Genomic DNA, 25,767 nt, shown 5'->3' with positions numbered 1-25,767 from the left:
CCAAAACTAGCCTACCACTGTTTTTGGTCTGGGTGAAAATCCGTATTGAAACCGTATACAGTTTTTTTTTTTTTTTTTATGTAGCAAAAAAGAAAGGTAACACGTAGCGACTCACCACTTCTGTAGAATCTTGTTTAATAGTGCTGGTAAGCGTACAGCTGGCACAAAACAACGGGAACGGGTGTGCAGGGAGGGCTAGACGTGGCGGGGGGAGCTCGAGACTCGAACTCCCCCCGCCACGTCTAGCCCTCCCTGCACACCCGTTCCCGTTGTTTTGTGCCAGCTGTACGCTTACCAGCACTATTAAACAAGATTCTACAGAAGTGGTGAGTCACTACGTGTTAACTTTCTTTTTTGCTACATACGTATGTGCTTACTTTCCATACACGTTTAGCACCACACCTCACCAGTCGGGAACGGATAGGTCCCATCACCTTGCCACAGTACGGAGAGCCATCAGTCAGCTGTGCCAGGTCTTTCTGCCTTTCTGTTACAGACTTTTTTTTTTTTTTTAACATGGGAGTCTGTGGGAACCGTAGAGAACTGTATGTGCTTATGGTTCCATCCAGTTTGCACCATTCGGTTTTTGACTTTGCACAGTTTTTTTTTTTTTTTGGGGGGGGGAATTTCAATCAAACAAGTGAAACTTTTACAAGTGAAAATTTCAATCAAACAAGTGAAAGGTATACTTTTTTTTCTTAAAAGAAAAGAACGGATGCAACCAGACATTTTTTTTCAATCCGTTTACGGGTTAAAATTTGTACACACGTTTTGATTCAGTTCAGTACGATTTTGAGGAATCAGTTTTTCGACAAAAACTTGACACTGGAACCGTATTGCAAATATGTGGTTAGTGGGGTTTGTTGGGATCTGTTAGACAGATTTCTCATGGGCGTGTTACAAAAGGAAATTAGACCAATGTATACAAATCCTTATTGATCTACCGTATATACTCGAGTATAAGCCGAGTTTTTCAGCACGATTTTTCGTGCTGAAAACACCCCCCTCGGCTTATACTCGAGTGAACTCCCCCACCCGCAGTGGTCTTCAACCTGCGGACTTCCAGAGGTTTCAAAACTACAACTCCCAGCAAGCCCGGGCAGCCATCGGCTGTCCGGGCTTGCTGGGAGTTGTAGTTTTGAAACCTCCGGAGGTCCGCAGGTTGAAGACCACTGCGGCCTTCAACATCATCCAGCCCCCTCTCACCCCCTTTAGTTCTGAGTACTCACCTCCGCTCGGCGCTGGTCCGGTCCTGCAGGGCTGTCCGGTAAGGAGGTGGTCCGGTGAGGAGGTGGTCCGGGCTGCTATCTTCACCGGGGAGGCCTCTTCTAAGCGCTTCGGGCCCGGCCTCAGAATAGTCACGTTGCCTTGACAATGACGCAGATGCGTCGTTGTTAAGGCAACGGCTCTATTCCGGGCCGGAAGCGCGGAGAAGAGGCGCCCCCGGTGAAGATAGCAGCCCGGACCACCTCCTCACCGGACCACCTCCTCTCCGGACAGCCCTGCAGGACCGGACCAGCGCCGAGCGGAGGTGAGTACTCAGAACTAAAGGGGGTGAGAGGGGGCTGGATGATGTTGAAGGCCGCAGTGGTCTTCAACCTGCGGACCTCCGGAGGTTTCAAAACTACAACTCCCAGCAAGCCCGGACAGCCGATGGCTGCCCGGGCTTGCTGGGAGTTGTAGTTTTGAAACCTCTGGAGGTCCGCATGTTGAAGGCCGCAGTGGTCTTCAACCTGCGGACCTCCGGAGGTTTCAAAACTACAACTCCCAGCAAGCCCGGACAGCCGATGGCTGCCCGGGCTTGCTGGGAGTTGTAGTTTTGAAACCTCTGGAGGTCCGCATGTTGAAGGCCGCAGTGGTCTTCAACCTGCGGACCTCCGGAGGTTTCAAAACTACAACTCCCAGCAAGCCCGGACAGCCGATGGCTGCCCGGGCTTGCTGGGAGTTGTAGTTTTGAAACCTCTGGAGGTCCGCAGGTTGAAGACCACTGAGGGCGAATGATGAGAAGAGGATGATGAAGGGGGGTGGGGATGATGAAGGGGGGGGGGTGTGGGATGATTACAAGGGGATGATGAAGGGGGGATGTGTGGGATGATAAGGGGATGTGTGGGATGATGACAAGGGGATGATGAAGGGGGGATGTGTGGGATGATGACAAGGGGATGATGAAGGGGGGATGTGTGGGATAAGGGGATGTGTGGGATGATGACAAGGGGATGATGAAGGGGGGATGTGTGGGATGATAAGGGGATGATGAAGGGGGGATGTGTGGGATGATGACGAGGATGTTAATGACGGGTCTGGATGATGACAGGGGGGGATGAGGTATTTCCCACCCTAGGCTTATACTCGAGTCAATAACTTTTCCTGGGATTTTGGGTTGAAATTAGGGGTCTCGGCTTATACTCGGGTCGGCTTATACTCGAGTATATACGGTAGTTATGAAGGGTTGTGGGACATCTGGTTATCTGTGCAGGTCACTTGTGCTCATTTTGTTTTTGTTTTTTTCCTGTACAACTGGAAAAAATACTAAAAAGGTTCAAATTTTTTCTAGAATTAAAAGGGGGAAATTTGCTGAGTTGCCCATAGCAACCAATCAGATCACTTTCAGAAGCCTTTTCAAAAAAATGAGAGACGCGATCTGATTGGTTGTTATGGGCAACTCAGCAAAAATTTTGAACCTTTTTAGTATTTTTTCCAGTTGTACAGGAAAAAAAAAATGAGCACAAGTGACCTGCACCGTTTTTATAATGGACAGGATTTGATGAATCTCCCCTTTGAGGGCAGTGAGAGGTTCGGATTATAGAAGATGTTAGTGTTAGATCATAAGCAGAGCAGAGAGAACATGTAGGATGGTAGACAGAGAGAAGAGAGTGAAATGGATCGCAACCGGACCCAGTAAGAGTGGGGATTTTGTGCTCTATTCTGAGCTGTATGGGTAACCAGTGTAGGGATTGATATAGGAAGAGGCATCGGTGTAACAGCTGGAGAGGAAGAGGAGTCTGGCTGCGAAATTTGGGATGGACTATAAGTAAATTTATAATAGGCAAGATGAGAATGAATCAAAACCACAAAAAGAGTTTAAGGCTGGAATTCCACTGAGGATTATTTTGCAAAAATGCAGTAAAAACACCAATTTTCCCGCACAGCGTTTTTTTCAGCGAAAAAACGCTGCGTCCAGATGTTAGCTGCAAGTCAATATTAAACTGCAAAATGCCATATCCACTTTGTGTTTTTCAGTTTGGCGTATTTTTTTTATCCTTTTGGCATTTTTCAGCAATTTTTAGCTCAGAGGCTGGTTCTTTAAAAATGCCCAACAAAACCTAGTTTGGCATTTTTTGCGCATAAATCGCGGCGTTTGCCTCCAATAGAGCAAAAAACACCAAGAAAAACGCCATGTTGGTTTTAACATTGGCGTTTTTGCCGGCGGTTTTTATTCTTTTTTGGACTTTAGCCATCCAAAAAAGTGATGGAGATACCTTTTTTATATAAAAATTTCGTAGGGTACCATTAAAAAATAATAATAGATACAGTAGTAATGGGAAAAAATGTATTTAACGAAATGTATCTTTTTTTATAACAATTTTTCTTAATTTTTTTTAAACGGATCAATTTATGTGGGCGGGCAGGGCAATAAAAATGTAGCCGACAATAATAAAAATGTAGTGTGTGTGTGTGTGTGTGTGTGTGTGTGTGTGTGTGTTTTTCACTTTTTTTCCCTCAACATTTTTTAGGTAGTACTACTCCCAGCATGGAACACACTGTTCCATGATGGGAGTAGTAGTACCTGTACTAATTGACAGATCGCCTGTTGCGATCCTCCTGTATAATGTATAGATGCGGCCAGCCGCTCTTCTATGGCCCCCTGCACTGCCGTATATATACACCTATTCATATTTCCCGCAGAGAGCTGTGATTGGTCAGATGGTTCCAGCCAATCTCAACTCTGTGGGAAATATTAATATGTGTATATATACGGCAGTGCAGGGGACTATAGAAGAGCAGCTTGCTGCATCTATACATTATACAGGAGGATCACAGTGGGTGTCAGGAGTAACACCCGCTGTGATCTGTCCTTAACTGCAAGTACTACTACTCCCAACAGTATTGTTTAGAAGCAGGCTGAAAACAATTTACCTTCCCTATTGTAAGAGCAGCAGGTCTTGTTCTGCTGTGTTCTTGGACATTTTTGATTGGAGATCAAGGAACTGGAGGGTGAAACCATTGGGGGTATACATTGTCCTAGAGCTTCACATATCTGTGGAGAACCCAGTGTGATAAACTGTAATAGAAAAGCCACGGTGACATGGTCGATAACTAGCAGCACCAGAGTTAAAAATGGCTGCCGAGGAGGCTTTGTTTGTTCTTGTATGTGACTTAGGCTTTCTTGTTATTTTACATATGTCTTTGAGGAAAAGTACAGACTAGTTTTCTTTGTTTCTAGGAAGATCTCTCAAATGTTTGAGTTAAGTCATCAATTCAGATGTGATGTGTTGCATATTGCAAATAAAATTCTTCTTTTTTGCATAAAGTTTTTGATTTAAATTTTTGTTATTTTTTATTTTATTTTTCAGGTTTATTCCAGAGCAAATGAGAAAGAGCCATGCTGCTGGTGGCTTGCTAAAGTTAGAATGATAAAGGGTGAGGTAGGAATATGTCTACATTTTTGTCTTACTTTGTTATAGTTTATGATTTAATACTGGGTGGAAAATTAAAGCAGAAAATATCATGATTTTAAAGATAGACGTCTCACATTTAGTTTTTCTTCCTGCCTAGTTTTACGTAATAGAATATGCAGCTTGTGACGCCACCTATAATGAGATAGTCACCATAGAAAGGTTGCGATCTGTAAATCCAAACACACCAGCAACAAAAAACACCTTCCACAAAGTGAAGCTGGATGTTCCTGAAGATTTGCGGCAGATGTAAGTATACTAAAAATAAAATAGAATGAGCTGCATCTTACTACCTTTTGAGTGGCCTTAAATTTCACTGTATAAAAATGTTATAATAAAGGGGAACATAGTGAGTTACCAGTAAAAATATTGGCAAAATATATGTATTTTATTTTTAAAGTTCCTACCACAAAATGTACTACTACGATATGCTATCAAATCACAATTCCTAGAACAAAGAACTTTTCTCTCTGCATTCCTCAAGTTTTTAGGGACAACCAAAAGTGCCCTTTATACTTTTCTAGCACTGCAGCCACTCTAGGAATTGTAGGAGTCCCAGCAGTCAGACCTTTACCAAACTGTAAAGTTGTGCATATCCTTGTGATATTGCAGTGTGGCTTTATATAAAGGGAAAATGACAGTTGTATTTATTGCTAAGAGCTGAAGACACTGTTGGATAGCTGTTAGGGTAGGGTCACATGACACGGGTCCGCAGCATAATATATGTAATATCTGCCGGTCACCTGACCTTTAGTATGCCTCCAGCTGTTTCTTCCCTAGTTGTAGCGGAAATCCGCCGCTCTGAGCAGTCACATAGGGCGAATCGCTGTGCGAGTCACAGCGCGCATTCGCAGTGTACTCACACATTGTGGCCTCACCCGAATGTCTGAGTAGACTGTGAGCAAGCGCAATGGCTCGCGTGCCCCTGTGTGACTGCTCGGAGTGGCAAATTGCCACTGCGAGCAGGGGGGGAAACAGCTGGAGGGATACTAAGGGTCAGGTCACTGGCAGATCTGCAGCGTAAAATACGCTGCAGATCCATGTCATGTGACCCTACCATAGGAGTATAAAAGTAAGCTGTATACAGTACAATGAAGAAAGGAGACTGTCACACTCACTACTCTTGTCAGCTCTTCTTTAATTCAGTATTGTGAAGCAGGTACAGTCATCATGATGCAGGAGTGCAGCCAATATACACGCTTCGTCTAGCAAACGCTCACGCATGAGCGTTGGCTAGACGAAGCGTATATATCCCCTGCGCCCCTGCATCATGACGACTGTACCTGCTTCACAATACTGATTTAAAGAAGAGCTGCCAAGAGTGGTGAGTGTGACAGTCTCTTTTCTCCATTGTACTGTATACATTTGGAACTTATTTTTTCTTGACTTCTCGGCACCATTAGCTGTCAGCTTTCAAGTCCCTCCTTCATTGCTGTCGTCCTCACCTCACCGGAGTCAGTATATCTGAATCCGGTAACACATTCTGCCAAACATATGCTGTCTGTTAATTCATTATAAAAGTAAGCTGTACCTTTTCTGGAGCTGATGGTGGTTGCCAAACTCTCCTTTTTATTTTTAGGCCATTTCAAGGTGACAGAGCCGAGCAGCTTAAATGCCACAGCCTAGCATGTCTCCTTGCTTGCCCTTACCTCCCGGTCACTCCCTGATAATATATAGAGCACTGTACTTTTGTCAAGGGCTGGAGGGTGAGTGCAAGCGAGCAACTGTTCCAAGCTGTGGCACTTGAGCAGCTTGTCACCACCTGCTTGACACTTGGCTGAGAAATAAAATAAAAAGGCAATTTCATATGTTCTCCATGAAAGATCCAGTTTGCTTTTATATCCAAACAGCTATCCAACAGTGTCTTCAGCTCATAGCAGCAAATGCATGTGACAGATTCCTTTTAATGGGAAAATACTCGAGGAAACACAAGTGTATAATGAGGAGAAAATCTGAATGAGTCCGGAACTACTTTTTTGATCAGTCCAGCCAAGACCCTGCATATAGGATACACACATTAAAGGTGAACTATCATACAGGACAACTTATCCCCTATTCATAGGATAGGGGAGAAGTGTCTGATTGTGAAGGGTGCTAGAAATCTCCTACATGGCACCTCGGCTCTCCCCATGAACAGGCTGTGTGGACCCCCGCACCAATTGGCGGCCAACATACCTTCCCATGTATCTCTATGGGAGAGCCTAAGATACAGCTTTCAGGTATCTTTGGCTGTCCCATAGAGATACATGAAGAGTGTGTGTTGGCTGCCGCTTTGTGCGGTGGTCGACATATTTCGTTCCTGGGGACTGCCGTGGTGCGGTGCAGGACATCGCGGGGGGTCCCAGCTCTCGGACTCCCTGCAATCAGACACTTATTCCCTATCCTTTGAATAGGGGATACATTGTCCTGCATGATTCTCTTTTAAATAGCTAGGTGCCCTAAGCACAAACAAATGAATCAGACAGTCAGTTAACATAATAATAGTTCAGACACTATGTATGGATGTATTATTTGGCTTTTTAATGTGTTTTTTGTGCTGTTTTTAGGTGTGCAAAAGAATCTGCTCACAAAGACTTCAAAAAGGCAGTAGGAGCGTTTTCAGTAACATACGATTCAGAAAATGGCCAGCTTGTCATCTTGGTAAGCATTTTAGTTATCCTTCAAAATCAAACGTAAGAAAACCTGTATTTGTCCTGGTGGGTGTTGGTCAGTAATACCAAGGCTAGATGGTAAAATATTTGATGAAAGCACCTCCAATGCTCAAGTGAACTGAGCCTGACATTGGGTTTATACGTATTATATTGGTCACTATTTTCGTCCAAAACCAGAAGTGAAACTGACAGTTTAAAAACTATAATGGAGAAAGGTGCACCTTTTTTTGTGTTTTGGACCCTCTCCTGATTATATATATATATATATATATATATATATATATATATATATATATATATATATATATATATATATATATAATTTTTTTTTTAAATTTATTTATTTATTTTTTTACTTTTTTAATTCTGCCGTGTGAACATAATCTTATAGGCACCTGCTCATCCAGTAGTGTCAAAGGGTCTTAAGCTGTTTATTTAGACCTAGGCATCTACATAGTAAGGCTAGGTTCACGCTAATGTTGGAGCTCCATTAACCCCTTAACGACAATGGACGTAAATGTACGTCATGGTAACATGGTACTTGGCGTACCATGACGTACATTTACGCTCCACCATGATTGCAAGCACCGCGATCGCGCGGATGTCCGCCATTAACCCCTCAGATGCCGTGATCAATACAGATCACGGCTTCTGCAGAATTGCAGTACTTTCAATGGATGATCGGATCGCCTGCAGCGATCCGATCATCCAGCATGGCGGCCAGAGGTCCCCTCACCTGGCTCCGGCCGTCTCCCGGGTCTTCTGCTCTGGACTGAGATCGAGCAGACCAGAGCAGAAGATGACCGATAATACTGAGCAGTGCTATGTCCTATACATAGCACTGAACAGTATTAGCAATCAACTGATTGCTATGAATAGTTCCCTATGGGGACATAAAAGGTGTATAAAAAAAAAAATAAAAAAAAAAATTGAAAAAATCCCCTCCCCCAATAAAAAAGTTAAATGTCCGTTTCCCCCCCCCCCCCAAAAAAAAAAAAAGCTTTAAAAAAAAAAATAAATGAATACACATATTTGGTATCGCCGTGTGCGCAAAAGTCTGAACTATTAAAATATATTGTTAATTATACCATATGGTGAACGGCGTAAACGTAAAAAAATAAAAAAGTCCAAAATTGCTGCTTTTTTGTAACATTTTATTCCCAATTTTTTTTTAATAAAAAGTAAAACCTAAGCAAAAGTGGTACTGATAAAAAGTACAGCTCATGGCGCTAAAAATTAGCCCTCATATCGCCCCATATACTGAAAAATGTAAGTTATAGGTGGTCAAAATAGGGCAATTTCAAACATACTAATTTTGTTAAAATGGTTTGAGATTTTTTTTAAGCGGTACAATTATATAAAAGCATATCACATGAGCATCATTTTAATCGTATTGACCCACAGAATAAAGAAAACATGTCATTTTTACTGGAAAGTGTACAGCTTGAAAACAAAACCTTCCAAAATGTGCTAAATTGCGGTTTTCTTTTCAATTTTCCCACATAAATAATATTTGTTTGGTTGTGCCGTACATTGTATGGTAAAATAAGTGATGTCATTACAAAGTACAATTGGTGACGCAAAAAACAAGCTGTCATATGGGTCTGTGGATGGAAATATAAGAGAGTTATGATTTTTAGAAGGCAAGGAGGAAAAACGAAAATTCAAAAATAAAATTGGTCTGGTCCTTAAGGCCAAAATGGGCCTAGTCCTTAAGGGATTAAAGACCCCTGCCGGAAAAAGTTGAATTGGGCGGTCTGTTGCACAACAGGTCCCGACGGGTCCTATTGACTTTGAATGAGGTTCGTCTGGCATCCATAGTTTTGCAGAATTTCAGCAGGGGAAAAACTAATTTTGCAGTATTTTTTTTTTCTTTTCGTGACAAATTCCTACACTCTTGGTATAGTTATCTGTAAAAGGTGCAGATAACTTCAAACATGATGTGTACAAATGCACCAGATTGATCATGCAGGCGCAACAGTAACGACTGACAGACATTCAGATAAAACATTGAACAAGGACATACGCTTAGATCAGTGTTTCCCAAAGGCTGTCCAGGCATGATGGGAGTTGTAGTTTTGCAACATCCCAAGGCACCCTGGTTGGAAAACACTGACTTAGATACTGTGATCAACACTGATTATGGCAGCTCAGTGGTTTACACTTGTTTAGTCTCAGCCAGCACCATCATTTAGGTTTTTTGAGGCTGCTTCATACTGGTAACCCAGGGCTGTCCTGTCAGTTTTGCCTGATAAACAGACCTGTAACATCCAAACAGAAAGTAATTCTGAAGGTAAGCACTGTACACTGGGCTTACAGTCCAAAGGGTGCTCTGCTCCTTGTGGTCCTGACTCCAAACCATAGATCCAAACAAAAGAGTAGAAGAGCGGCACTCCATTGAAATATGTGAGATTTATTCAGGGCTGTGGAGTCGGAGTTGAGGAGTCGGACAAAATTTTGGGCACCTGGAGTCTGAGTCCGCAAACAATGCTCCGACTCCTACTAAATTTAGATTGGAATAAGAAAAAAAAAGCAAGTTTAAATGTCCCAATTCAAAAAAAAAGTTATAATTAATGACTACTGTACTACTGTAAGAATAAAGACCAATGCATGCAGTGCCTCACGTAAACGCAAAACGAACACGTTAAGTGACCGTGAAAAAGCTTGCTTTTCATGTGCTTCACTATATGGCACGCAACGCACAATTAGGAGCGGCAATACTTATACTTTCCATAGTGTTGTGTTCTGCTGTTACAGAGAACCCATGGGTAACCTAGCCTCTCCCTGATAAGGGATTAAGTAAATATGTTTTTTTTTGCAGGACTAGAGACACTTGTATAAGAGAAGGGAATGGAGGGTCAATAGTTCAAGACTGAAGCTGTAAACCAGTGGAAAAAGGATATAAAAACTTGTAAACTCGATTGTTAGCTTAAAGGGGTACTCCGCCCCTAGACATCTTATCCCCTATCCAAAGGATAGGGGATAAGATGTCAGATCGCCAGTGTCCCGCTGCTGGGGACCCCCGGGATTGCCTCTGCGGCACAGCGCTGTCATTACTGCACAGAACGAGTTTGCTCTATGCGTAATGACGGGCGATACAGGGGCCTGAGCATCGTTACATCACGACTCCACCCCTTGTGATGTCACGGCCCGCCCCCTCAATGCAAGTCTATGTGAGGGGGCGTCACGCCCCCTGCCATAGACTTGCATTAAGGGGGTGGGCCGTGATGTCACGAGGGGCGGAGCCATGATGTCACGCTGCTCCGTCCCCTGTATCGCCCGTCATTACGCACAGAGAGAACTTGCTCTGTGTAGTAATGAAAGCGCAGTGCCGCAGCGGCGATCCTGGGGGTCCCCAGCAGTGGGACCCCGGCGATCTGACATCTTATCCCCTAAGGAGATAAGATGTCTAGGGGCGGAGTACCCCTTTAAACATGACTATGGGATTCTACTAGGGAAGTCATGTTTTATAATAAATACCCCTTCATGGATCCTCCCACTGCCCTATCTTCAGCAGCAGATCAGCACACAAACTGTTCAATACAGTAGACTGGTGGCTTCCCAGTCAGTAGTCCTGTGGTAATGACATGTATGTTGCCTTTCTTTCCTTCCAGGAATGTATAAAATACATTTGCATATTAATACAAGGGAGTCGGAGTCGGAAGTACAAAAAACTCCGGCGTCGGAACATTTATCTACCAACTCCACAGCCCTGGATTTATTCACCTAGTCATGTTACAGAGTGCAACGTTTCAGCCACAGCTTGAGAAAGGCCTCATTGTGATGCTGAAACATTGCACTCTGTAACATGACTAGGTGAATAAATCTCACATATTTAAATGGAGTGCCGCTCTAGTACTCTCAATCTTAATCCTTTCAGTATTTATGAGCTGCTGAAGTTGAGTTGTTCTTTTCTCTCTAAGTGCTCTCTGATGACACCTGTCTCGGGAACTGTCCAGAGTAGAAGCAAATCCCCATAGCAAACCTCTTCTACTCTGTGCAGTTTCCGAGACAAGTAGAAATGTCAGCAGAGAGCACTGTTGCCAGACAGAAAAGAACAACTCAACTTGAACAGCTGATAATTATTGGAAGGATTAAGATATTTTATTAGAAGTAATTTACAAATCTGTTTAATTTTCTGGAGCCAGTTGAGATATGAAAAATAAAGTTTTTCCCTGGAATACCCCTTTAACCCCTTAAGGACGCAGGACGTAAATGTACGTCCTGGTGAGGTGGTACCACCTTAAGTACTCAGCCCATTTTTACCTTAATGATGCAGCCAATCTTATTTTCGCGTTTTTGTTTTTTCCTCCTCGCCTTCTAAAATTCATAACTCTTTTTTTTATATTTCCATTCCCAGACCCATATGGGGCTTGTTTTTTGCGTGACCAGATGTACTTTGTAATTACATCACTCAGTTTACCCTAAAATGTATGGTAAACCCCAAAAATATTTTTTGTGTAAGGAAATTTAAACAAAAATCAAAATTTAGGGGGCTGGGGCTTAGTTTTCAAGCTGTACACTTTACGATAAAAAATACTTGTTTTTTTCTCTGGATCAATATGATTAAAATGATACCCATGGTTACATACTTTTCTATTATTATACTGCTTTTATAAAATCGCAAACTTATTTTTACAAAATCAGTATGTTTAAAATTGCCCTATTTTGACCATCTCTAACTTTCTTATTTTACCGTATTTAGGGATGTGTGAGGGCAATTTTTTTGTGCTATGATCTGTAGTTTGTTTCGGTACCAGATTTGTGTACATGTGACTTTTTGATGTGACAAAAAAAGCTGATTATTTTTTTCTACATTTACGCTGTTCGTCGTAGGGGATCATTAACATTATATTTTTATAATACGGACATTTATGCACGTTTATTATTTATCTTTTTTTTACGCTTTTATGTATTAAAATGGGGGGATAAAAGGGGATTAAAAACTTTATTGGGGAGGGGATTTTTCACACTTTTACTATTTTTTATTTATTTTTTAACATTTCCACAGGGGACTATTTATAGCAATCATTATATTGTTAATACTGTTCAGTGCTATGCATAGGGCATATTATATGTATTATCGTGATCTTCTCTGGTCTGCTGGAAGGCAGATCAGTGCAGAAGACCCTGGGAGAATGACGGAGGCAGGTGAGGGGACCTCCATCCGCCATCTTGGCTGATCTGATCCCAGCGGCAGTGCCGCTAGCGATCAGATCAGCCATTATAAGTGCAGCAGAGGCCATGATCTGTATTGATCACGGCACCTGAGGTGTTAATGGCAGACATCAGCGCGTTCGCTGATGTCCGCCATTACCGGTGGGTCCGCGGCTGCTAAGAGGTGCTATGCAGCGCCGTACATTTACGGCGCATGTTCTTAAGGGGTTAATCTATTCATGCAGATCTGTTACACATGTGTAGCAAAAGACAGTATGCGTTACATGCCGATTCACCATGATTTCACCCCTAGACTCAGAAAGTGGTGAAATCAATCACAAATCCTCAACCTAATGAGCGGCTGTGACTGCAGTTCTGACCCATGTCAAATTGCACCAAAAGGGGATTTACTTTTCTCCAGGCCACAACATAGCTACATTAAAAAAAAATGTTGTTGCTTAATCTACCTTGCTAAAGTACCTCCCCCCCCCTCCTCAGCAGTGCTACTCTAGCCACAGACCCACAGACGCCTAATGGCAAATGCAGCTCTGCTCGTATATTTAACCTGCCTGGTAAATGCATTTGTGAAATAACTTTACCCAGCATTAGGCTTTTCTGCTTGTTGAACATTTTAGTACGGGAAAATGAACACCCTTTTGTTAAGTATTTTTTATATGAATGTTCCCTTATCCCTTTACAGTCTGTTAACGAAGTTACCATTAAAAGGGCGAACATGTTGAGCGACATGCATTTCCGAAGCCTCCGGACAAAATTGTCTTTAATGTTAAGAAACGAAGAAGCCAGCAAGCAACTTGAAGTATGTAGATTGTAATGTCCATTTCACAGCTCAGCCGTTGTTGCCTTGTGGCTTTGTAAGGTGTTTCAGTACAGTATTCATCTGCCTTAATTGTATTGTGGATGAATGGATACTGAAGCCTTCTTCCCAGCCTGTTGTAAACATGATAAATACATGAAGTACTTGTGTTGTTGCAGAGCTCACGGCAGCTAGCCTCCAGATTCCATGAGCAATTTGTTGTACGAGAAGATCTGATGGGTTTAGCCATCGGCACTCATGGCGCAAATATACAACAAGCTAGGAAAGTCCCCGGGGTAACTGCTATTGATTTGGATGAAGACACATGTACATTTCATATTTATGGTGAGGTAAGGGTTGAACTGCTGGAAATAGCTAGAAGTCAACATAGAACAGTTATATAAATTTATTTGAACTTTATGTAACTATCTTCTCAATGATTCACTTGTTTAGGACCAAGATGCTGTAAAGAAAGCAAGGACATACCTAGAATTTGCTGAAGATGTAATCCAAGTTCCTCGAAACTTAGTAGGTATGTAAGTCTATCTTGTCATATGTGAAGTCTATATTTTCTATTCTTTGATACTGCTTTTGTATAATAATGATATGCATTAATCTCTGCACATGGCCCATAATCCATAGTAAATTGCAAAGTGGCCAATATCTAGCTCTTCATTCTGCTTAGTAAAACTTCTTCTCTTTTCAGTGTTTTAACCACAGGGTGGCAGCCTGTAATACAGTCTGATACTTCAATAGACAGCGAATCCTTTTTACGGCTTTGTTCTCCTCTGCCTTCCATCAGGGTTTCTCTCACATCTGATATATTTGACAGAGGCTTTTTGCAGCACTAATGATTAATAATTAATAAAGCATTGCAATCCAAAAGCATAAAATGAAATCCTGTGGTCTACAGGTCTGATGATTCCTTTTTTTATTTTTATTTTTTAAACATGGCTTGGGGTTATAGATAATCCTAAGCCTTTACCTAAGTAAATATTTATATTTATAAGTCGGAGTGTGAGCATTCATTTTATATGTCACCCACACATCCTCTGGTACACAGGGCAATGTGTGCAACAGATGGGGGGGCAGGAGTCACCAGGTCAAAAAACATGGTTGTGCACCAAACAAAAGTTTGCTTGTTTATCGGCTGATCACTGGAAATATTACACAGATTGATTATCTGTTTGATTAAATCATCCTGTATAATAGAGCCCTAAAACTACCTGGGAAAAGCACACAGCCAACTATTGTTTCTCCCTGCTTTGTCTTTAGTGCAGAAAATGGGCTTAAATTGGTCTCTATCAGGGAGAAACCCTTTTTCTCCCCATTTATTTTAACAATTCTTGGGGTCTCAGCACACAGACCCTGACCAATCAAAACTTTTCACATGTCTTTTTGATGCCAAGTTTATTTCTTAGCTTTTAAACTGTCCACGTTTTACTATTTTTTCTTTTTTCTTTTTTTTTTTCTTTATAAATACAGGAAAAGTCATTGGGAAAAATGGAAAACTCATTCAGGAAATTGTGGATAAATCAGGGGTTGTTAGAGTTAGGATTGAAGCTGAAAATGATAAAAATATTTCCCAAGAGGAGGTATGTATTTCCTTTATGATTTTTTAAATTTTTTTTTTAAGTTCCTTGCAGATTTATTTGGTACTTGATCCAAGTGCTCTGATTATTTGATGTCACAAAACCCTGTACACAACATTGTCGACTTATGTAACACACTGACTGCTTTATTTATTTTTATTTATTTTTTGTACCCTTTTTATGCTTATATGCAATATGTTTGTAAGAGTAGATATTGGGGTAATAACACGAGCTGATGCTGTTTTCTTCTAGTCTTCAAATGCACAAAATAATCTATTTACAACATAGAAGCTGTTTTGTTTCTCGTTTATTCATCCTACACTGCATTTGGGTAAACACGTATGCCATTTGAGCTGGAAAAAGCTCCTGGTGCCTATGGCAAACAGCTGTAGTGATCCTATATATGCCTTACATATAGAGCAGTGTGACCATGGCCTTGGCTGTGGTATTCTGGGCAAATGAGTACCGAGTATTCTATACCTTTTAAATATATGTAAATACAAATTATGAAAGGTGGATTTGTTTGTTTTGCTCTCCAAAAAACGATGTTGCACATGTACATGGGCTGTGCCTTGTATGACCACTCATGTGACCACTCATGTGACCACTCACCGCTTCCTATGGACGAGCTGCATCAGAAGTTTCCTAAAAGGTTCTAGAGCACTTGTTGCTTGAAACACATTGCCATTCTGATGTCGTGTGCTTGCTGTACAATTCTTTCATTTCCATGGATTAAATGTTTGAGCCAACACTCTTGAGAATTCCAGGACATTTGTGCATTAACTATCAAACATTTAGAAGGGTGAGATCATGCTGACTTTTTTTAGACAAGCTGCGTCTTACCGTAGAGGGTTACTGAATTTCTTGGTGCTATCTTTTAGAGGAATGATTCTTGATTTTGTTTTTTCTCTTGTGAAACTAGAAAAGGGAAGCTGTCAAAAGTTTAATGCTGCCCAAATTATGAACAGTGTCCTACTGTGCAGTGATGCAAGATCGACCTACAACTCCAGAGCTAATCATAGAACACCAACCAGGAATCTGGGCGACCCTCTACAGCTTCTTCCCATCCCATCGGCCCTGATTGATCAATCCCTATGTGGGTATAGGGAGAAATCAATCAGTCATGGCCAACGGGGCAGGGAGAAACCTCTGAGGACCTCCCCAATGTTCTAGGTCTGTGTTCTATCTAATTATCCTGAAACATTAAATTATTTCAGAGTAAATCATAGATTAATGTCTATGGCTTGGGCAGAAAAAATGGTTACAGTTTCCTTTGTCATAATGTAACACAACCTGTAAACTATCTGCAGCAAACAAATAATTAAAATGTAATATTTTACTTTTAGGGAATGGTTCCTTTTGTATTTGTGGGCACAAAGGACAGTATCACCAATGCAACCGTTCTGCTGGACTACCACCTTAACTATTTAAAGGTAAATTTTCACTGTTTAAGGTTTATACATATGATTTTAACCCCTTAACCTGTTGGGGACGGAGGACGTACAGGTACGTCCTCCGTATTTCCGATCACCACCGCTTGCCAGGATGTGATCGGACTGGGATGATTGCTGATATTTATCAGCAGGCATCCCGTGGCAATGCTAGGGGGGGGGGTGAACCTCCATGTCGGTGATCGCCGCAAATCGCCGGTCAATTCATACTGGTGATTTACGGCGATTCCGGGCCAATCGGGTCACCGGTGGCCTGGAAAATAAGAATGATCATCCTAAATAATAGGAGCGAGGGTCAGGGGTGCCACCTCCTGCTATCCCCTTCCATTGGTCGTTCAGACTGACCGACCAATGGCAGTTGGGGGCGGGAGGGTTAAAGTTAATTTCCCCTGCTCTGCCCACCGCTTGAAGTTCGGGCAGAGCGGGGGGGGGGGGGGGGGGGGGCTTATGGGAGTGGCTGTGGCGGAGGCAGGAGGAGTGCAGCCGGAAAGTGCAGTGGTGTAGGAGGCTTCAGTGAAGATCGCCGGTAAGTGATCTTCACTGTGGCCTAAAAGTTGCAAAACTACAACTCCCAGCATGCCCAGATAGTGTAGGTAGTGGTCCTCCAGATGTTGCACAACTACAACTTTCAGCATGCACTGACTGTCTGGGAATGCTGGGAGTTGTAGTTTTGCAACATCTGAAGTGGCACAGTTTGGAGACCACTATATAGTGGTCTCCAAGCTGTAGCCTTCCAGATGTTGAAAAACTACAATTCTCAGCATGCCCAGACAGTCAGGGATGCTGGGCAGTGTAGTTCTGCAATATCTTGCCTTTCAGATGTTGCAGAACTACAACTCCCAGCATGCTTGGAGTTGTAGTTTTGCAACATCTGGAGGGCTACAGTTTGGAGACCACTACTTAGCAGTCTCCAAACTGTTCTTCCCCAGTTGTTGCATAACTAAAACTCCTAGCATGCCCTTCGGCTGTCAGTGCATGCTGGCAGTTGTAGTTGTGCAACAGCTGCATGCACAATGGTTGGGAAACACTAAGCTAGAGTCTGTTTCCTAACTCAGTGATTCCAACCCGTGTGCCTCCAGCTGTTGCAAAACTACAACTCCCAGAATGCACTGACAGACTGTACATGCTGGAAGTTGTAGTTGGAGGCACACTGGTTGGAATCACTGAGCTAGAGTCTGTTTTCTAACTCAGTGGTTCCCCACCAGTGTGCCTACAGCTGTTGCAAAATTACAACTCCCAGCATGTACGGTCTGTCAGGGCGTTCTGGGAGTTCTAGTTTTGCAACAGCTGAACACGGGTGGGGGTTTACAGTGGGTTTCCGTCTACAAGTTTGAGCTGTTGCAAATATTCTGCCGCAGCTCAAACTCCAAGCAGAACTCTCATTGTGAACCCCCGCCTGTGTGAATATACCCTAAAAACACAACACTACACTACACCTACATAAAATAAAAAATAAAACGATACATATACCCCAACACAGTTACCGCCCCCCCCCCCCCCCCCCCCCCCCAATAAAAAGGAAAAATGTCTCATACAGCAGTGTTTCATAAACGGAGCCTCCAGCTGTTGCAAAACAACAACTCCCAGTATTGCCGGACAGCCATTGACTGTCCTGGCAGGCTGGGAGTTTTGCAACAGCTGGAGGCACCCTGTTTGGGAAACACTGCTGTAGGGTTTTGTTGGAGACAAGTGTGCCATCCTTGTATCCGGGTCTGCCCCTATTGCAGATTCCTAATTCAGGCCTCAAATGCGCATGGCGCTCTCTCTCTCACTTCAGTGCCCTATCGTATTTCAGGGCAACAGTTTAGGGCCACATATGGGGTATTTCCGTACCGAGGAGAAAATTGTGTTACAAATTTTGGGGGGATTTTTCTCCTTTTACCTCTTATGAAAAGGAAAAGTTAGGGGCTACACCAGCATATTAGTGTAAAAAAAAATAATAAAAAAAGTTTACACTAACATGCTGGTGTTGTCCCATACTTTTCACAAGAGGTAGAAGGAGAAAAAAAATAAAAATTTGTAACGCAATTTCTCCGGAGTGCGGAAAATACCCCATGTGTGGACGTAAAATGCTCTGCGGACGCACAACAAGGCTCAGGAGTGAGCCATGTACATTTGAGGCCTAAATTGTTGATTTGCACAGGGGTGACTGATGGTTACTGCAGTTTTGAAATTAACGCAAAAAAAAAAAAAAACACCCACATGTTACCCCCATTTTGCAAACTTCACCCCTCATGGTACGTAACAAGGGGTATAGTGTGCCTTAATACCTCAAAGGTCTTTGACGAATGTCCGTTAAAGTCGGACATGGAAATTTAAAAAAAAATTAAAAAAATCCCCTGAAATGCAGGTTTTACCCCAAATTTTTCATTTTTAAAAGGAAAAAAGCCTCCCAAAATTTGTAACACCATTTCTTCCGAGTATATAAATACCCCATATGTGGATGTAAAGTGCTCTGCTGGGGGACTACAGGGCTCAGAAGAGAAGGAGCGCCATTGGGCTATTGGAGAAAGAATTAGGCTGGAATTGAGCGCCATGTGCGTTTACAAAGCCCCCATGGTGCCAGAACAATGGAACCCCCCACCCCACGTGTCACCCCATTTTAGAAACTACACCCCTCCTGGAATGTAATAAGGGGTGCAGTGCGCATTTACACCCCACAGGTGTCTGACAGATTTTTTGAACAGTCATCCGTAAAAATGAAAAATTTTATTTTTAATTTGCACAGCCCACTGTTCCAAAGATCTGTCATATGCCAGTGGGGTGTAAATGCTCACTGCACCCCTTATTACATTCCGTGAGGGGTGTAGTTTCCAAAATGGGATCACGTGGGGGGGGGGGGGGTGCACTTTTCTGGCACCATGGGGGCTTTGTAAACGCATATGACCCCAACTTCCATTCCGACCAAATTCTCTCTCCAAAAGCCCAATGGCGCTCCTTTTCATTGTGGTTTGCCCGCAGAGCACTTTATATTAACATATGAGGTATTTCCAAACTCGGGAGAAAAAGCCCCCAAAAATGTGTAACCCCATTTCTTCTATTAACCCTTGTGAAAATAAAAATTTGGGGTAACACCAGCATTTTATTGAAATTTTTAAGTCTCACTTTAATGAAAGTTCGTCAGTTACCTGTGGAATGTTAAGGCTCACTTGCCTTTGTTACATTCCTTGAGGGGTGTAGTTTCCAAACTTCCAAACTTTTTTTTTTATTGTTCTGACATCATGGAGGCTTTCTAAATGCGACATGACCCCCCCCCCCCCGCAAAAACAATTTTTGCGAAATCCGCTCTCCAAAAGCCCAATGTCGCTCCTTCCCTTCTGAGCCCTCTAGTGCACCCACAGAGCACTTTACATCCACATCTGAAGCATTCCTTACTCGAGAGAAATGGGGTTACAAGTTTTGAGGGGCATTTTCTCCTATTACTCCTTGTGAAAAAAGAAAAGTTTGGGGTAACACCAGCATTTTAGTGTTAAAAATCCCAATTTTTTTTTTCACGTCCCACTTTAACGAAAGTTCGTCAATCACCTGTGGGGTATAACGAATTTACCCCTTGTTACATTCCTTGAGGGGTGTAGTTTCCAAAATAGTATGCCATGTGTTTTTTGTTCTGACATCATGGGGGCTTCCTAAATGCTACATGCCCCCCAAAAACAATTTAATCAAAATTTGCTCTCCAATATTCCATTGTCACTCCTTCCCTTCTAAACCCTCTATTGCACCCACAGAGCACTTACATCCACATATGAGGTATTTCTTTACTCAAGAAGAAATGAATTACAAGTTTTGGGGGCCTTTTTTACCTTTTACCCCTTGTAAAAATGAAAAAAAATTGGGCTACAATAACGTTAGTGTAAAAATTGAGATTTTGATTTTTCTCCTCCATTTTGCTGCTATTCCTGTGAAACGCCTATATGGTTAACAAACTTTTTGAATGTCATTTTGAATACTTTGAGGGGTGCAGTTTTCATAAAGGGGTCCATCATGGGGGATTTCCAACATAAAGACCCTCAAATTCACTTCTAAACTTAACTGGTCCCTGGAAAATTTTGATTTTGAAATTTTCGTGAAAAATTGGAAAACTGCTGCTATACTTTTGAGGTCCTCTTGATGTCTTAAAAAATTAAAAACATGTCAACTTTATGATGTCAACATAAAGTTAATATATTGTATTTGTGAATCAAAATGTAATTAATTTGACATGTCCCTTTTTCTTACAAGCAGAGAGCTTCAAAGTTAGAAAAATTCCAAATTTTTCCTGAAATTTGGGAATTTTTCTAAGAAATGATGCAAGTATCAACGGAATCAAATTTATAAGTAAAAGCATCCCAGAGTTATTAATGCATAAAGTGATAGAGGTCAGATTTTTTAATAATGCTCCCATCCTTAGGCTCATAATGGGCTCTGTCCCCAAGGGGTTAAATGGACACTGTCCGATACAAAAACTTCTGATATGTTTTAAAGCATGCAAAACCATTTGGAAATCATTAGAAAATTTTAAGCCAGTCAAAGAACTGCCCCCCCCCCTCCCCACCTGCTTGGAAACATACTAGTCCTGCTGTGTCCATGCATCATGGACACACTTCTTTGATTGACAGCTGTGAGCGCAGAGCTCACAGCTGGAGGGAAAATCCTCCCACTGTCAGCTTGTGTCCCGCTACTGTCAGTGAGGTCAAGCTGGGAGTTGTAGTTTTGCTAATGCTAAGGGAGATGTGAGCAGACAGCATACTGAGGGAGGGGGCGGAGACCTGCTCAGTGAGGCCACGCCCCTTCCCTTTGAGAGGAATTCAGACTAGTGAGCTAAATTAAAAGTAATACAAATAAAAAACAGGGGCTAGACACATAAAAATAAGATGTACATGGTCAGGATTAGGTACTGAGTGACATATTTAAAAAAAAAAAAAAAAAGTTGTTGGATCTGTGGGGTGGCTTAACCCCTTAAGGACGCAGGACGTAAATGTACGTCCTGGTGCGGTGGTACTTAACGCACCAGGACATACATTTACGTCCTGTGCACAACCGCGGGCATCGGAGCGATGCCCGTGTCATGCGCGGCTGATCCCGGTTGCTAATCGCAGCCAGGGACCCGCCGGCAATGGCCGACGCCCGGGATCTCGCGGGCGTCCGCCATTAACCCCTCAGGTGCGGCAGTGCGCGATTTGAATGAATGATCGGATCGCCCGCAGCGCTGTTGCGGGGATCCGATCATTCAGAACGCCGCACGGAGGTCCCCTCACCTTCCTCCTTCCGGCTCCCGGCGTCTCCTGCTCTGGTCTGAGATCGAGCAGACCAGAGCAGAAGATAGCTGATAACACAGATCTGTTCTATGTCCTATACATAGAACAGATCAGTATTAGCAATCATGGTATTGCTATGAATAGTCCCCTATGAGGACTATTCAAGTGTAAAAAAAAAAAAAAAAAAAATTTAAAAGTAAAAGAAAAAAAAATTGAAAAATCCCCTCCCCCAATAAAAGTCAAACGTCCGTTTTTTCCTATTTTACCCCCAAAAGGCATCAAAAATAAATTTTATAGACATATATTTGGTATCGCCGCGTGCGTAAATGTCCGAACTATTAAAATAAAATGTTAATGATCCCGTACGGTGAACGGCGTGAACGGAAAAAAAAAAGTCCAAAATTGCTACTTTTTTAATACATTTTATTAAAAAAATAATTATAAAAATGTATTAAGTTTTTTATATGCAAATGTGGTATCAAAAAAAAGTACAGATCATGGCGCAAAAAATGAGCCCCCATACCGCCGCTTATACGGAAAAATAAAGAAGTTAGGTCATCAAAATAAAGGGATTATAAACGTACTAATTTGGTTAAAAAGTTTTTGATTTTTTTTTTAAGCGCAACAATAATAAAGTATGTAATAATGGGTATCATTTTAATAGTATTGACCCTCAGAATAAAGAACACACATCATTTTTACCATAAATTGTACGGTGTGAAAACGAAACCTTCCAAGATTAGCAAAATTGCGTTTTTCGTTTTAATTTTCCCACAAAAATTGTGTTTTTTGGTTGCACCATACATTTTATGATATGAGTTATGTCATTACAAAGGACAACTGGTCGCGCAAAAAACAAGCCCTCATACTAGTCTGTGGATGAAAATATAAAAGAGTTATGATTTTTAGAAGGCGAGGAGGAAAAAATGAAAACGTAAAAATTAAATTGTCTTAGTCCTTAAGGCCAAAATGGGCTGAGTCCTTAAGGGGTTAAGGACTAACCCCATTTTGACCTTAAGGATCAGGCCAATTTTCGTTTTTGCACTTTCATTTTTTTTCCTACTCCCATAAAAATGATAACACTTTCAATTTTGCACCTACAGACCTATATAAGGGGTTGATTTTTTGTGTCCCCAATTGTACCTTTGTGGTGACATAATTTATAATTGCAACATATTCTGCTGCAAAGAAAAAAAAACTTATTTGTGGGGTGAAATAAAAAACAGAACAACATTTTGTAATTTTGGGGGCTTCCATTTCTACGCAGTGAACTTTCCGGTAAAAATGTCACCTTATCTTTATTCTGTAGGTCCATACGGTTACAAATATACCCAATTTATTTAGGTTTTATTTTATTTAATTACTTTAAAAAAAAAAAAAAACTACATGCACAAAAATTAGTAGGTTTAAAATTGTCATCTTCTGACCCCTGTAACTTTATTTTTCCACATACAGGGCATTTACTGATCAATGCTATGCCATCGACATATGCGATCAGCGGTGCCCGGCATTAACTCTGGGTCCTGGCTGGTGATTGGAACCGACCAGGTTGAAGGGTGCTCAGCTCGTGAGCATGCTTCAAACCCCGGTAATGGGACCAAGGCGTACATGTACGCCCCTTGGTCCTTAAGTACCAGGAAGCAAAGGTGTACCTGTACGCCCTTCATCCCCAACAGGTTAATGCACACTAAGGCTAGTTTCTGACTACGGAATTTCCGCTTGCTAAAATGTATAGTGTAGCGAATGGGTTTCCATTCACAAATTCACACTTCGGAATTTGTGAACGGAAAATCCGCTTGGAAATTTCCGCCTGAAGAATGGCGTTGCTCTTTCTTCAGGCGGAAATACTCGCAGAACACATTGCAGTCTATTGGAGACTGCAGTGTCCGCGCGGTCCTAGCGCCGACTGATTTCAGAAATTTTCTGCCCGGAGATTCCGTAGTCTGAACCTAGCCTCACAGTACTAAGTTTTGTTTTCCTGTTATTGTAGTAACTTTCTGTGGTCTCAAAACTGAGCTTTTCACTCTAGTCAAAATTATAAAACTTTACTCCACAAACTTTATATGTCTTTGGGCAACTCACACACACAATCTCACAGTATTCAAAGAGTTAAAAAGAACTCATCCTCTGAGTTGTATGTCTACCAAAGGGTATGCTTCAGTTAGTGTTTTTATTTTTTTTTTATTTTTTTTGTAGCAACATTTTGACCTAAATATCATGTGGAATTTCCCTTGTGGTCTGGAAATAATGTCTGAAACTGCCAAAGTAAAGATTGTTTTAATACAATTAGAATAGCATTTTATTATACTGCTGTATGTCACAAACTTGTCCTTATTTCAAATGGCAATAGGAAGTGGACCAACTTCGGCTGGAGCGGCTGCAGATTGATGAACAGCTCCGACAAATTGGAGCCAGCTCGAGGCCTCCACCAAATCGCCCCGATAAAGAGAAGGGCTATTTGAGTGAAGACTGTAGTGGCATAGGACGAGGCAGTCGACCCTATAACAACAGGGGACGCAATAGGAGGGGGACTGGTTATGCATCGGGTAAGTCTGTAAGCACTGCAGGCTTTTTTTTTTTCCCCTGATAACTTTTACTGAACTGTTGCATGTTTGACGCTAGCCAGTACAAGGGTAATTGTAGTCCACCACCAACCACTCTTACAAGAACAGCAGCACCTAGCTATTCAACATAAAACCAATCCCTTTGGAATGCTACTTGAGGGTGTATTCACACTTAAAGTATCCTGGGCATACGGTATTTAATGCACAGGATTAGAGGCACCATATTTAAAGGAGAACTCTGGCAAAAGTAAACTGATCACCTATCCACAGGATAGGGGATAAGTAGCTGATCTTGGGGGGTTGGACCACTGGGATCTCTGGGGTGGGACCCCAGCGCTCTGTGAGGAGCGTGTGTCATCTACTGGTAGATGGCATGTGCTTCATTCATTTCTATGGGAGCGCGGCTGAATGCTGTTCGATGATCGAGGGGGGGGGGGGGGGTCCTAGCGCTCGGACCCCTCCTCTATCAACTACTTATCCCCTCCTCTGTGGATAGGGGATTAGTTTAATCTTGACGGATTTCTCCTTTAAAGCTGTGTTCAGTCAATTAGTTTACATTGAACTCTGCAGAATACTATCTACATCTTTAAATCCTGCACATCAAATATGTGCATAATATTGTTCATGTTAATAGACCCTTTAAACATAACTTTTCACCCAGAATTATTGTGTTTAAATAACCTTGTGTAGTAATCAAGCAATCCTACATAGACAAAAACAATGTCAATGCTCCTAGCAAGAAAAATGGTGAAGGCAATGACAAATCATGGGTCAGGTCTCACCATACCTTCAACAATACTTGTTTTGGTCTTCTTGACAAATGGTGTGGCCGCCCTGAAAAGACCCTTACCCTTTTTCACCTCACACTGAAAATCACAACACAGCCCCCCCTCATCAGGTCTCACTCTGATCCATGGCTTTATCAAGAGGAAGCAAGACTTAAGATCTGTGGCCTCTTCTTGACAAAACCACAGATCAATGGGAAACGTATAGGTGGACTGTGTTGTGAATTTAATCTGGGTGTTAGATCTGTATCTTTTTTTGCATACTGCATAGGCCCACATTTATCATCTTTTAGACAGTTTTTTTGTGTCTAGAAAAGTCACAAAAAAGGTGCAAGCAGGGTTTATTTGCACCTTTTTTTGTGCGTTTTGGTTTACACATTTCTGCTGATTTTGAGTTGCAATACACATGATATGGAAGGGTTTTATGAACTGCGCCTTTTTGTGAAAAGGCACAAAGGCACTGAAAAGTCTCTAAAGTACACCAGCCCAGACTTAGCTTAGCTTTATGGTGTATGTGAAGAGTAAAATTTCAGAAAATGTTTACCTGCACAAAATTTATGAAATGATTTGTGACCATTTAATAAATGTGGTGCTCCTACACATCATCAGCACACAAAGAAAAAAAGTGTAGAAAAATTGCTTCACTTACACCTACAATGATAAATTCCCCCCCCACAGTGTTTACTTTCTGATTAGCCACTCTGTGTGGCCAGCTGGCCAACACTGGACTGTGATATACAATCTATGTCAGATCTAGGGAATTAACAGGTCTTGACACACAATTTTTTAGTTTTGTGTGTAAATTTCAATGAAGATAATGGTTTTAGTGATGTGGGAAATATA

At 41.9% G+C, this 25,767-nt stretch overlaps 1 protein-coding gene across 2 annotated transcripts in view; it reads left to right on the top strand.

The window, feature by feature from the left end:
- The window catches only part of FMR1 (fragile X messenger ribonucleoprotein 1), a 58,313-nt gene that overhangs the window by 18,629 nt on the left and 13,917 nt on the right, over positions 1–25,767 (top strand). For both annotated transcript variants that reach the window (XM_056537990.1, XM_056537989.1), the window contains exons 5-13: positions 4,575–4,646; positions 4,777–4,925; positions 7,223–7,316; positions 13,185–13,301; positions 13,478–13,648; positions 13,752–13,830; positions 14,784–14,893; positions 16,237–16,323; positions 23,926–24,121. In XM_056537990.1, coding sequence (XP_056393965.1) covers positions 4,575–4,646; positions 4,777–4,925; positions 7,223–7,316; positions 13,185–13,301; positions 13,478–13,648; positions 13,752–13,830; positions 14,784–14,893; positions 16,237–16,323; positions 23,926–24,121 — 1,075 coding nt within the window. The remainder of the gene's footprint in view (positions 1–4,574; positions 4,647–4,776; positions 4,926–7,222; positions 7,317–13,184; positions 13,302–13,477; positions 13,649–13,751; positions 13,831–14,783; positions 14,894–16,236; positions 16,324–23,925; positions 24,122–25,767) is intronic.

The sequence above is a fragment of the Hyla sarda genome, chromosome 9 (assembly GCF_029499605.1).
Source record: "Hyla sarda isolate aHylSar1 chromosome 9, aHylSar1.hap1, whole genome shotgun sequence".
NCBI lineage: Eukaryota > Metazoa > Chordata > Amphibia > Anura > Hylidae > Hyla > Hyla sarda.
Note: the sequence above shows the minus strand (reverse complement) of the source record. Positions and strands in the feature narration are given on the sequence as shown.